Source organism: Hydra vulgaris, chromosome 15, assembly GCF_038396675.1.
Source record: "Hydra vulgaris chromosome 15, alternate assembly HydraT2T_AEP".
Taxonomy (NCBI): Eukaryota; Metazoa; Cnidaria; class Hydrozoa; order Anthoathecata; family Hydridae; genus Hydra; species Hydra vulgaris.
The window spans coordinates 4,063,739-4,077,716 of NC_088934.1; the positions used below are offsets into that span (position 1 = coordinate 4,063,739).

General features: G+C 28.8%; 2 protein-coding genes across 2 annotated transcripts; both read right to left on the reverse strand.

Annotated features, from left to right (window-relative positions):
* Positions 1-395: 395 nt before the first annotated feature.
* On the reverse strand, positions 396-4,043 carry LOC136091693 (uncharacterized). Its single transcript, XM_065819401.1, has 2 exons — positions 3,923-4,043; positions 396-973 (listed from the first exon to the last, which is right to left on the reverse strand). The coding sequence occupies exons 1-2, from the start codon at positions 4,041-4,043 to the stop codon at positions 396-398; spliced, it is 699 nt and encodes a 232-aa protein (XP_065675473.1).
* Positions 4,044-8,471: 4,428 nt separating this feature from the next.
* On the reverse strand, positions 8,472-11,400 carry LOC136091526 (uncharacterized). Its single transcript, XM_065819186.1, has 2 exons — positions 10,890-11,400; positions 8,472-10,674 (listed from the first exon to the last, which is right to left on the reverse strand). Exon 2 carries the CDS (start codon positions 10,390-10,392, stop codon positions 9,673-9,675), a length of 720 nt encoding a protein of 239 aa, XP_065675258.1. The 5' UTR covers positions 10,393-10,674; positions 10,890-11,400; the 3' UTR covers positions 8,472-9,672.
* Between the last annotated feature and the right edge of the window lie 2,578 nt (positions 11,401-13,978).

Below are 13,978 nucleotides of genomic sequence, written 5' to 3' on the forward strand. Positions count from 1 at the left end.
AGAAACTATAAAAAAAAACTAAGCGTACATTTTCACCTGAAAAGTTAAAAGAAGCCGTAAAAGATGTTTAAACAAAAAATTTCTAAACTGCTAATCACGGTGTTAGCGAATAAAAACTCTTTGACCTTATCGAAAAGACTAAACATCAGAATATTGATTTAATACAGGGTTATTCAAAATTATAATCACTTGTATTCAAAATTATAATCACTTGTATTCAAAATTATAATCGCATCTATTCAAAATTATAATCAGATCTATTCAAAATTATAATCAGATCTATTCAAAATTATAATCACTTGTATTCAAAATTATAGTCACATATATTCAAAATTATTGACAATTTTTATTAAAAACTTAATAAAATTTTAAATAAAATTATATTATTTATTTAATTAAATGAATTGTTCACCGTTTTGAGCCTTTTCAACCCATCTTTTCATATTTTCATAAAATCGATGGCATTGTAATGAATAATCATTATCAGATGATGCCACCAAATCTAAGCATTGTTCAATTGTTAATGTTGGATTTGCTCTTCGTATTGCACAATATCTTGATTTAAACATTGAAAAAAATTCCTCAATTGGATTCAATTCAGGAGAATAAGGCACAATAAATTTAAATGGAATATTAAAAGAACTTAATACTCTTTGAACTTCATGAGTTTTATGAATTCTGGCATTATCCATAATTAAAATGCTATTCGGGTGCGATGCGAAATATGGAGCCAACACTGAAATAAAATTAATAAATTCAGTTCCATTATAAGAGCCTGTTCTATATTTATAACCAATGATCCCATTATAATCAATAGCACATATTAAACTTTTATTAACCGATTTATTTGCTGGAACAGCAACAAAGGCTTTTATATTCAGAGGTGAATAACCATATCTTCTTTTCGTATGCTGATTAAAACCAGTTTCATCAAGAAACACGAGATTTTTATTCCCGATTCTTGATATCTCGGCTGCATAGATAACTCTTGCGTTGATTTTTTCTATATCATTTCTTTCAATTGGAATCAAAGAATCAAAGTCTTTTTCGACTCATCCCTATCTTTTTAATTTCTCTTGATATAGATGGTTGTGATATTTTAACACCATTTACATCATGTATGAGAGTTTTTAACTCATTTTGTGTTATTGAATTATCAATTAAAATGGAATTGTATAATAGTTGTTCAATTGGATCAAAAACTCTTCTTTTATTAAGACAAGTTGCTTTAAGTTTTTCACCAGATGATACAAACGCAACTCCATCTTCATATTTTTTAATTATTTTTCCAACCGCCCTGGTGCAGAGATTTACGTATTTGAAATCTGTTTGATAGTATATTTTTTGCTTTCTTGCATATTTATAACCATATTATAAATTTCTTTCGTTACTTGCTTTCTTGCTTTTCTTACCATCACGGAAGTAATAAAATTTTCATGAATTTTAAGGCGATTGTAATATTGAATACATGTGATTATAATTTTGAATACAAGTGATTATAATTTTGAATAGATGTGATTATAATTTTGAATACAAGTGATTATAATTTTGATACAAGTACAATACAAGTGATTATAATTTTGTACAATACAATACAAGTACAATACAAGTACAATACAACACAAGTACAATACAAGTGATTATAATTTTGAATAACCCTGTAAATGTTGATGTAACAACTGACTTTAAGAAAAGTTTTTAACAATAATACTTATAATCTGAGTACATAACAATAATACTTATTTAACAATAATACTTACAACCTGAGTACATAAAACCTTGATGACGATCGATTTAATGACCGCTAAGCTGATAATTTTGATGTGTCGTGATGTATCGTTTTAAGGACAGGATTTATTTTAAGTGCAATTTGGATGAGTAATAATTGCATTAATTTATAAATGAAATAAACTATCATTGTTGAAATTGCGTACTTATTTATTTGATGTCCATAATTTCCTCTGTACACGTCTAAAGTCACCCTGCATGCGTGGGTGTGGGTACACGTCTAAAGTCACCCTGCATGCGTGGGGTGACTTCGGACACTTGACTAGCATTTTTAAAATAGTTTTAAACATGGAAAACCAAAAAATTAAAAAAAAAGTCATAATGTCAAAATATTAATATTATAGTTTAGCAATAAAATAAACTTTGAAAACTTTGAAAAAATGCAATAGTTATTAAATAAGCTCAAAAAGTCTCCCCGGTCTCCCCTATAATGACTTTCTATAAAACATCATTTGTATTTTACAGATATTTGTTAAACTTTTTTTTAAAATTCGTTGGCAATCAAGAGAATTGCTTTTTAAATTTTTTTTTATTTCTTCAACTATTTTTAGGAGCGAATCGTTTTTGAAGTGAATCTCGTTCAATATTTGTTTTAATAAACATTTAAAGTTTATTTGTACCGACATAACAGAAGGGTAAATAATTTTTTCAGTTAGTTAAAATTTTTCCTTTCAAAATTAAAGCCTCTTATTTTAAAACATATAGATGAGTTCCAAAAAAACATCAAAAAAATAGGAACATTTTAACCAAATTTCTAATGAAAAAGGAGAATGTAAAATATGCAAAACAAATATTTTCAAAAGCGATGGATTCACAATGATAAACTGCAATGATTAACCACATAAAAACAATTAACGGAATTAAATCATAAAATTGGTGATAATTGTGAGCCAGTGATAAAAAAAATAAAAAACGTGTTTGATTTTGAACAAGAAATTGTGAAATCAGTTGTAGTCGATGAAGTTTCAATAATAGTAATTACGAGATCTAATTTTTTACGAAAGTCAATAGTTAAATGTACCAAACATTTGCCAAAAAACAAATCCGATGTCATGGGACTTCTTTGTAGAAGTTATGAAAGAAAAAATGCTTAACTAAGTACAATATTAATTAAAAAGCTGAAGAGTAACGTAAGATTTAGTATTACACTTGCCGAGTAGACAAATATTTGGATGAAACGCTATGTTAAATACCAACTTGCATGGTGCTAGAACAAAATAATAATAAGTATAATCTTGGATTAGTGAGAATTCGGATCTTGTTCTGCATCTGACTTTGTTGGTCTAGTTAAATCTCAGTAAGAAAACTTAAACTTTTTTTTTTAGAGTTGTTGCGTCAAGTTGTGCTTCTTATTGTTGCGTCAGGTTGTGCTTCTTTCTTTTCAACAATAAGTTTGAAATAAACCTAAATGAAAAGTATAATCTAAGATCAAATAAAAAAAAAAAAACTATTAATTGCCTCGGAGATATAATAAACTTTCAGAATTTTGTATATCTTATCGAAGATCTAAATTATGGAGTGACTGTCAAAAGGAACATAAGTTCCTGGTGAAGTCCTTAAATTCATTTAAGTTTCTAACAATTATTTTTTTTTAAATTTGATCATAAGAAAGGGGTTTCCTTTTTCTCTATTTAATTAATTTTTATTTGTGCCTTGGCTATTTTAACGGTAACTTTGTTATTATTAATATTATTTATACGAGCTTTTTACCATAACGATATATTATTTTAGAAATCATACTTTGCAAGACAAGATCAAACATGGGCAAGAAGAAGCACATTCTTTAAAGCTAAACTAGACGTAAAAACTATGTATAACTATATACTATATAACTCGATGTAATCGAGTTTATGATAAATAATCGAGTTTATGATGAATAAACTTTGTAATGTTGACAATAAAATAAGTAAAACGTTAATGGAAAACTTGAAAAGAAGAACTGCTGAACGCACAAAAAAGAATTTTATGAATCTACTGAAATTATTAAATAATTCATCGCATATTGCAGCCAACCTTCAACCATTGTCACGTTGTCGTAATGTTTGTTTTCTCTTTTCTGTAAATACTATAATGGACGCTGCTCTAAAGAGCTAGCGTCTCTTGTGCCATCTATTAAAATTCATTCTCGCGTTACTCGCTACTGTAACTGTTCCTAAGAACTCCAAAAGTTCTTTTTCGTATAGTCTTTTTCCTTGAACATCAGTTCTTCGGAATTCGCTCCCTACATCTTGTATTCCTGATTTATATGATTTCATTTAAATAATTTAAAAATTTACATTTGTTTCATTTAAGTCATCTGTTAATCGTTATCTCGCATCTTTACCTTCATCTCTTCTCTTCCAATGGCCTTGTTAAAGCAGCCTTGTTAAAAGTGCATTTTTTTAAAGTATATATATATATATATATATATATATATATATATATATATATATATATATATATATATATATATATATATATATATATATATATATTCCATTAAAAAATTATACTCGGCAAACGAAATGTTACAAAGTATTTTTTTCTAATATTTTTAACAAAACAGAAAATAATAATGAAATTGTTTCTGCTGAAGAAAAAGAAATGACTATAGAAAAGAACTGGAAAGGGTTATACAAATTTCGATATCAAGAGAATTACAAATAGACGTGGTACTTGTGGTACTTCCTGTGGTACTTCCTGTGGTACTTCTTGTGGTACTCCCTGCAATTTTTACATTAAAAATATAAAACAAAAAATTTACATTATTTTGCAATGCTGGAAAAGGAATCAAAAAATTGAAAAAAACTTAATACTATTTGTTCAATCAAGCCAACATCTACCGATGCTGAACGAGTATTTTCAATATCAGCTAATTTCTGCACCAAAACCAGATCATGGTTATCTAATAAAATGACCTAAACTCTTGCTAGATTTTATTGTATTGAAAGTATTCAAAAAGTCATATGAAGATAAGTCATATGATAGACCGGGGAAATGCGACACACGAGGCAATAAATATTGGGGCAATGCCGACAGGTGTCGGTATTGCCCCAATATTTATAAAGTATTTAAGGTGGTCCTATACTAGAAAAAATCGAAAAAATCATTTTTTCAAAAATTACAAATTCTGAAATTTCAAACATTCTACATTCCGAATATATACCAATCATTATAATAAATTATATTTCAAATACTCTAAAATTGTAAGTTTTGTAACGAAGTTATAATTTTTCCTAAGCAACACCCCTAGCAACGAATTTTTTTATATTATACAGTAACAGAAAGCAACATTCCATAATCATGACAGGAACCCCTATGAAACCAGTTTTGGAATAAGCTAAAAAGAAAAAAGAAACTAAAGATGTAAAAGCCAACCTTAGACTAGAAAAACTTATGGACAACCCAAAGGTGATACCTAAAGTCAAACTTAAACTCTTGAAGAATAGGTCTAGCAATGTTGGAAAAATCGTGAAAACTAAAATGAACACCCATCCTAAAAACAAGTCCGCAGCTAAAAGAAAAATAACAAAGAAGAGGTGTCGTAGACAAATTTCTTTTGAAGAACCAACTTCTGAAGAAGATATTGATGAAACTAAACTATGTGATGATGACAAGCTTGACGACGGAATTGATTTATTTTCAAAGGACACTGAGATGTGTCTAGTCTGTGGTGAATATGGAAAAAAAACTGAACTCTGGTATCGTTGTGTCTATTGTGGAAAATAAGCGCATGCAGATTGTAGCGGTGATTCCCCTGAAAACTATATTTGTGACTTTTGCCCTACTCATTAATCTTCGATTTGATAAAGGTTTTTTTTGTCTCTTAAAGAGTTTACCTGTCTTACTTTGTTATTATCAATTATATACTACGTTTATTTACTCTATGTAACAATAAAACATGTTTGGTAAAATAATAGTCTTACTAATTACTAATGTCGGTATTACCCCAAAGTGGTGTCGCAATTACCCCGGTGACAGGGGAAATACCGACACTTGCTTAAATTACGAAAAACATTCATTTAACATTTGTAATGTAAATATTTTTAAAACATTACATATTAATTTGATGCAGAAAATGTATATACATTACCTAAGAGTTTTAACAGCGTTTAGTCGTGATAATAATGAATCTAATATCATAACTAAAATGTTTAATTTCTAAAAACTAGTACTTAAGAGTAAGGAACTTAAGATCTGAGCAAACCTCAAAAGTTGAGGCCGTTGCAGTTAAAAGTAGTCTCCCCACCCCTTCCTCCCGCATTTTGCCATTGCTTTTTTGAGTACCCAATACCTCCCTAAAAATACCTACACTTTTAACCTACCAACCCAACATTTTATGATATTTTTTTTAATTTAGTGTCTCCATACTTTTATAATTGACCTACTGCCCCCCGCCCCATCATCTCATATTTGCTATTTGCTGACCCCTCTCCGAGCGTACGCACTTCATAGACGATCCCTTGCCTATTTTTCAAGTGCTACGAAATAGAAAATTTAAAATGTTCAAAATAACAAAGTTTTCAATTTCAAAGTTCTTTCCCCAGGGTTTTCAATAACTGGTGTAAAATTGATAACCCAAAAATTAAAGGCACATGATTCATTTTAAAATCAATAAATAACAAGCAATAAGTTTACGACTATTAGGGAACTACTCATCAAATCAGGAAAATAAATTATATACTGACCAATTCTTTAAAATATTTGGAAATAAGCCAAGATAAATATAATTATTTAATAAACAGGGATGGGTAAGGGAAAAAAAAGTATTATCTGTTAGCATGATATTATACACTGATATAGTATACAGCGCTGGAGTAAGTGGGGCTGTAGATCCGGCACATAAAATTCATAACCTGCTACTGCTAGATAGTGTTGATAATGATAGTAATTGTTATTATTAAATATCAATTATAGTACAGCAAGTATGCAACCTACAAAGAAAAAAATGTTTTTAGTAAATTTTATATCTTGCTTCTCTGTTTTTTTTATTTTTTGTCTAATACTTTAATCTCTTACATATATATTTTTACATTATTTGGACTTTCTTTTTTAATAATTTATAGTTGCAATATATTCTTTTTCTTATGGTCGGTTTAAGCTTTTTGTTTATAGGGTTAATTTTTGATCGTGTGATTTAAGAATACTTTTTAAGACCTTTAAACTCGTAATGAATGGATTCGCCTCCTTGTCTGTAGTATCCAAACCCATCACCCCATTTTTTTTAAAAATGGAATAGCATGATTTTCTAATATGTGTAACATTGATAACACTGAATCATATGACCAATTAGCACAATAAAACTGTATTAAATCAGCAATATAATTTTCTAAAGATAAATATATAGTAATAGTAAAAAGCATATTACTTTTATCTAATATAAATTTTATTTCTCAAACATATTTCTCAAATTTCAGTTCTCAAACATTTTAATATGTATACTAATATAATACCCTATAAACTACTTATCAACCAATAATTTTTTAGGAATATCTAATCTAAAAACAAGACATTTAAAATAATATACTTTCAAGAACATTGTTTTAATTCTAACATCCTTTACTTTCTGTCCAAAATTATTAAATTACATGCTCTTGTTCATCTATTAAATTGTCTATTTGTCTGGAATCATGCACAAGTTACCCTACCTCTCTCAATCTGTTATTTCTTTACCGCTATAAAAAGTTCCTGTTATTATCTTCCATCTTTTAGTAACTTTAAACTATTTATTCCAAATCATTGTTCAGTTAAGTACGGCAATAAATCATAAACCAATGCATAAAATCATGGAATAATTTACCTCTTCACTTTAAATCACTAAACTATATTACTAAAACCAGTCTTTATGCCTTCTTTTTGGAGAGATACTGTTTGTAAAATGTTGGGCTCATTGTAAGTTATTATTATTAATTTTGGTGTTATTTTATGTAATATAAATATTATAATAACATTGTTTTAGTATTATTCATTAAGCCACTGTCTAAACATACTTTTTTTTCCAAATCATATTGGGCTCACTTTGGGATTTATGTAAGCCATTAATATAAACATAAATCCGAAAAAATTATTCAATTTGGAGCTATAATCATTTTGGGAAATCATTTTAAAGTTTTTAGCTATTGGTGTGTTTTTTCAAATATTTAAAAGAATTTAATATTTTGAAAAACCTTATTTTTCAAAAATATCTGCGACGGAAACTTTTTACATGTCACGCCTCGTTTTCACAATGTTTTATGAAATCTCATCGGCTAACGCCATGTGAAAACGAGGCAGGGTTTGTAAAAAGTTTCCGTCGCAGATATTTATGAAATATAAGTTTTCAAGTCGATTGAAACTAAAGTTTCTTTAAAACTATCGATGTTGGAAAATTATTGGGGCTAGAGTCTAAAAAATGGGTGTATGACACTCCTCCCCGAACAATGAACTTATTAAAGCTAGTGAGCTTTTAATTATAATATTATTCGACAACGATCAGAGATCAAGTACCTATTTTTTTTGTTTTTAAGTTAGCTAAAGTCACTACCCCACACCCTTATTTACTATCTGTTTGCGCTAGCTCTGGTTAGGTCTTTTGAGTTTACATAGGTATTTATATACATAACACCCTTGCTTCAACGTTTTTATAGACCATTAACAATAAAAGTAACACCAAGCTTGAAGTTATAATACATTTTAGGAATGCCTTTTCATAAAAGAGAACATTAAACTCACATTTATATACATTAAATACAATATATTACATTTGTAACAAGTTTGTAAAATTGTTGTAAAAACAAGTTTGTAAAATTACTCTGAGATAATTACACGATATTCTGACTTTTTCACGTTTCTCTTGTTTTCGGCTCTACTTCGGTTTTTAGCCAGAATGAAGTTATGTCTCTTTACCCGCCCATAAACCTTTTTAGAAGCTTCAAATATGAGTTTTACAGCTCTTTCCACCGACTGAGAATTGTTTGGCAAATCAGTTAGAGAAAATTTATTGCCTGCTTGAATAGCTTATAGTAATTCATTTGAAGATACAAAAGTTGACGTAGGAGGTTCAATTTGTATTGAAGAAACCTCAATTAAGTCGGTCCAAACATCAGCATTGAAGTTTAAGGTCATAACTGTCTTAGCTTTGATTTTAGGTTTGAAATCTGGATTTGTTTCCCTGGATAATCTAATCTTCAAGATTTGATTAAGAGCACGATCTCTTACAACTTTTTCATCGTCTAGCAGCATAGCATAAAGAAAGTTTTCTTGACAGCAGCAGCAGGAGTTACCCTGAAGATTTTTCAATACAATAATTTGAATTCTGCTATCCTGTTTCTTGACTAATTGAATTGTTTTATGGAGAAGCCTTGGTGCATCTTTGTAATGCGCTGACCTTTTAACGGCAAACCACATAGGACAGTAAACTTGTATTATGTACTTTGTTATGCAGTTTAAATCATGTGTAGGTATCTCGGTTCTTGTATAAACCATCATAATTCTCAAAGCAAGAGTTAACCTGCGTGCATGACAGACTGGACCAGGTTTCCTGTTAGCATACTTGACAGAAATGGAACCTTTAGCTATTCCAGTGCAATACTCATAAAGTTTACGCAGGTCCGTACTCAGATCGCCAACAATGTTGGGCTTTACATATAACTCTATCTCGGAATCAATAGGAACAAACTGAACCAATGGCTTTTCATGCATGAATGTATCAGACGCTTGTTCACCAATAGGGCCCTTATACTTTTTAGGATCATTAGTTTTTCCATCTATTTCAGATATAACATGAGGAAGAGGTAGCCCACCCTGGTGAAGTAAACAACCAACTAAATGAATGCTACGATTCAAAAACTTTTCTACTTTGACAACTAAACCATTATCTACGCCAGTGTTAGAACTTGTATTGTCAAGAACAATCGCTTCCAAGCTTTAAATACTATCATATTCAGAAAGCACATTTAACGTTGCTGAAGCCATAGTACTACCTTTACCATTTTCTATTATAGTATGAGTTAGATAATTTCCAGAGAAAGGGTCATTTTCACTAGTAAAAGTGAGGTGATGTTCTTCTTTGGTAGTTCGATAAAAGAAAGGGTCCCCATTACTCTTGTATTTCATCACATAAACTAATGAATTTTTGTCTTTCTTGCGATCAACACCAATTACTTTTATTTGTGAAACTTCTTGACGATGCTTTGTGTCAATTGAATTAGCCACTCGTACCTTTTCACAAAAAATCTTATATTCCGTTACTATCTGAGATTTTTTACTCTCATTTACTATTCCGTAGTCAATTAACACAGCTGTTGCTATTGCAGCTGCAGCAGCATCACTTACTTCATACCTTATTGCAGCCTTGGCTAAATTAGATAAGTCTGTGTAATTTCTTTCACTTATGATTTGCTCCTCAAATTCTTCACTTTCAGCTGTATCTAAACTTGAAGATCCAGCACTAAAATTACCGTCTGACTCGAGTTTTGATGTTGTTTGAAGACTTCTCTGTCTAATTAGCTCTCTAGTGGCCTCTTTTTCCTGTCTAATATACATTTTGGCAACCCTAGTTGCCTCCACTTGGTCCACGTTGCCTAACTGCCAACTTCCTTTTGGTCCTTTCTTGTATCTTTGATCCTTTAAATATTCTCTTTCCATAACGGGGACCTAAAATAAGTCAAGTATTTTAAGATTTAAAAGTATTAAAATTTAAAGCGAATAAAATAAATCAAATTTCATGATCACTAATCATTTGACCATAACTTCGTAAATAAGCAGTAAATGCTAAAATGACTTGCGGCTTTTTTTTATCCAACCCTCCATATTTATCAATTCTAACAGTAAATGTTGATAAAAATTGCATGATATACCTTTCTGCTTTCCTCACAGAGACAAACTATGTGTTTCATTGTGCAGTCGCTTTTCCGACAGCCGATTTGTCTAAATGTATATTACTTTACTATAAAATCAAGACAATATAGAAATTATTTATTATATAGGCTTACATTCTTTAGTTTATGGATAAAGACTTTACCTTAATACCTTAGTAGAAGGCGAGGGGAATAGGATAGTAAATTTTCATCAAACCTTATAAAATCTTTTTCACTTAACATTAAACAAATTGTACTAAAAAATGTTTACATATATATATTTACCTATCTTTACAGTCATCAATAATTGGGAGATCGCACCGGCAAGCAGACAAATCAAACAACGTTTCCAGTTTCTTTTCTAGCCAGCTTATACTGGACTTATGGTTTTTAGATTGAATTCGTTCTGCAGGTACTTTTTTAAATGTTCTGGATATTTTATTTTTTAATGGTTTATCTTTTATCAGAAGTAGATTTGGATTAACTCTATACCAAATTTTTCGCAAGTCACTATTGACTTTCGTCACGATTGATACAGAGTTCATTAATTAATTCTTTCTCAATCTTGTAACCGTATTGAATGAGCTGTTTGTAAGTTGGTAGATCACTCACGGGTAAATCAGAAGCTTTTCCAGCAAATCTTCCACTATTAATACGAGTTTTGTTTAAAACCTTCGCAGGTCTTCCAAGTTTTTTTGAGCTCATGCTGATACGACAATATGAATTTATTATACGTAAAAAATAAAGCAAGAAATTATTCTTCGATTACAATTAATATATTTTAAAATATTTGTTTAAAAACAATTAGTTTACGTTTTAGTTTGGTAAATAGTTTTTTTATAGAACGCAAATCTCCGCATTTGCTGTATATTTCCAATGTATCTACGTTTAAAAAATTAAAAACGCATGAAAGTTTAGTTTTATTTACGGACCTTAAGTGACGACATGTGAAATTTCCAAGACTTTCTATTGTATTTCCAAAAAAGATTAAAAGTTTTTTGACTTTTTATTTTGTGGCAAACGAATAATATATCCACAATACATAAATCCCACACTGAGCCAAGTGTTATCATATACATGACAGTGGCTTATTATTCATATCATTATTACTTTTTGTTTAATATTTAGTTTTAATATTTATCAAAATTATTATTACTATTATTATTGCTACTATTATAATATGGAATATATTTATTAATATAAGTATTGTTGTTAACATTGCTAATATTGTTATTGTCCTTATTATAATTATTTTAATAATATTACTATTGTTATACAATTTATTTTTACTTTAGATTAGCACAAGTACTACTTCTAAATATCCATGAAATGTAATAACCTTTTTTCAGAATATATATTGTTATTGTTATATATATATATATATATATATATATATATATATATATATATATATATATATATATATATATATATATATATATATATATATACATATATATCCTTGCATGCATTCGTATGTTGCATCCATACACATATGGTATATGTGTGTATGTTCTTTTTTTTAGCAATTGCAAGTTTTCAAATACATGCAATAAAAAAAAAAGTAAAAAAAAACATTAATTTTCAATTATCTAGTTTAATGTTAATAAATAACTTTATTTTTATAATATGATCGTTTAAAATGCACCAGAACAGAGTTAAAAGAAAAAAAATCGTAGCACTACTACTCAAACGATAAAGATACATTTTCTACCAAAATTAAATTTAAGCAAAAACCAAAAAGTAATCAACTGTAAAGTAAAGAACATTAAAGAAGTTAAAGAGAAAATTTTCAAATTCGTACAGTTAGAAATTCTGAAATTTATTTAAAAAAAAATAAACAAGTCGCTTTCCTATAGCAAAATAGCTTTCACAGAAATGCCACTATATGCATCTTAATTAGTTTTTAAACTTATTTTATTTAGTTAATATTAAAAATATGACACTTGTTCATTGATTTAAAAAAAAAAGTTTATAATACTAAACAGCACACCAAAAAATGCAACTAAATGGTTGGCATCTAAAATTTACTCCATAGTTTCAAACCGCATTTTAAAAGCTCTAAATTTTTTACCAAAAATTGGCGCGTGCGTACCTAAACATAACGCTTTTTCCTAATATCTAAACGACCGTGTAAATGTGTGATGAATGTAAGCAATGAACTATTGTTCGCTACTTCATACGCAAGTTTTAATTAATAACGAAGTAATTTAAAGGGTGTTATTTTAATTGAAGCAAATGGTATTTATTTTTTCTGCTTCCATATATACCTATTAATGGAAAAGTATTAAAACTACTATGGAAACTTATAGTTTTTGAACTAAACTCAAACTAATTTAAAAAAATCAATTTGACACACTTTTGAGATCTCAGTAATGAAAATCTAATATCAAAATTTATTGTCAAAAATGTTGTTAATAGTTACCAACCATCTTAATCATGACTTAGTATAACAAATTAAATTTTGAACTGTTTATACCCATATCAATCTTAAGAGAGTAACACTAAAGCGATAATTATTTGAACGAGTTTTCCTATATATAAAATAAGTCTAGGAAAAAGGCGTATAGATTTATGAAATCTTAAAAATTATTCAAATTTATGTCTATTAGTGGTATTTAATTACAATATTTTTTTTTATCAATAGTTTTTAATGGATTTTCGACTCACTGTGCGATCTCAGCTAAAAACAGAAACATCGCTATCCAAGCTGGCTCGCTTGTTCATATAAACGCAAAATAAATTAAGTCAAAATATTGATGACATCGATATCCCAGCAGACGAGTCAACTTGCTTTCCATATCAGGTTTATATTTGCATACTTATTTAGTAAGGTTATAACATTAAATCGCGGCATTATGGAAACGTCATTAACTCATTCTTCCCAAGGACTATTAACAGGTTTTTTTGGTGTTACTATATTAGAAGAGTATGTGCGAAATTTCAGCTTAAATTTCTGAGTAACCTTGCTTAAATAGACTATGTACATAGCATACAAGTTCATAGGGCGCTTACATATTTTCTTAAAAACCCAATCTTTCGCTTTTGAAGACATAGATGTCAGTTTAATGTCGAATGCTCTTTTTATAAGCATATTTTATCTTTTGTTTGGTGCAACGATTTACAAAAAAGTTGATCATTTATAACTGTTAAAAACGAAAATCATTAGGAATGCGTCTATTGTTTTACGACTGGAGTTAAATATATTTTTGTTATATATCGGAAATCGACTGATCCTTATGAAATAAAAATTATGAGCAAATACAAACGCTGTGCGCGCATCTCTAAATCACGAAAGTTTTAATTTTACTAAACAATATTAAATAGTAACCAACAAGGGATATGCCGTAAAGCATTTAAAAATAAATACTAGA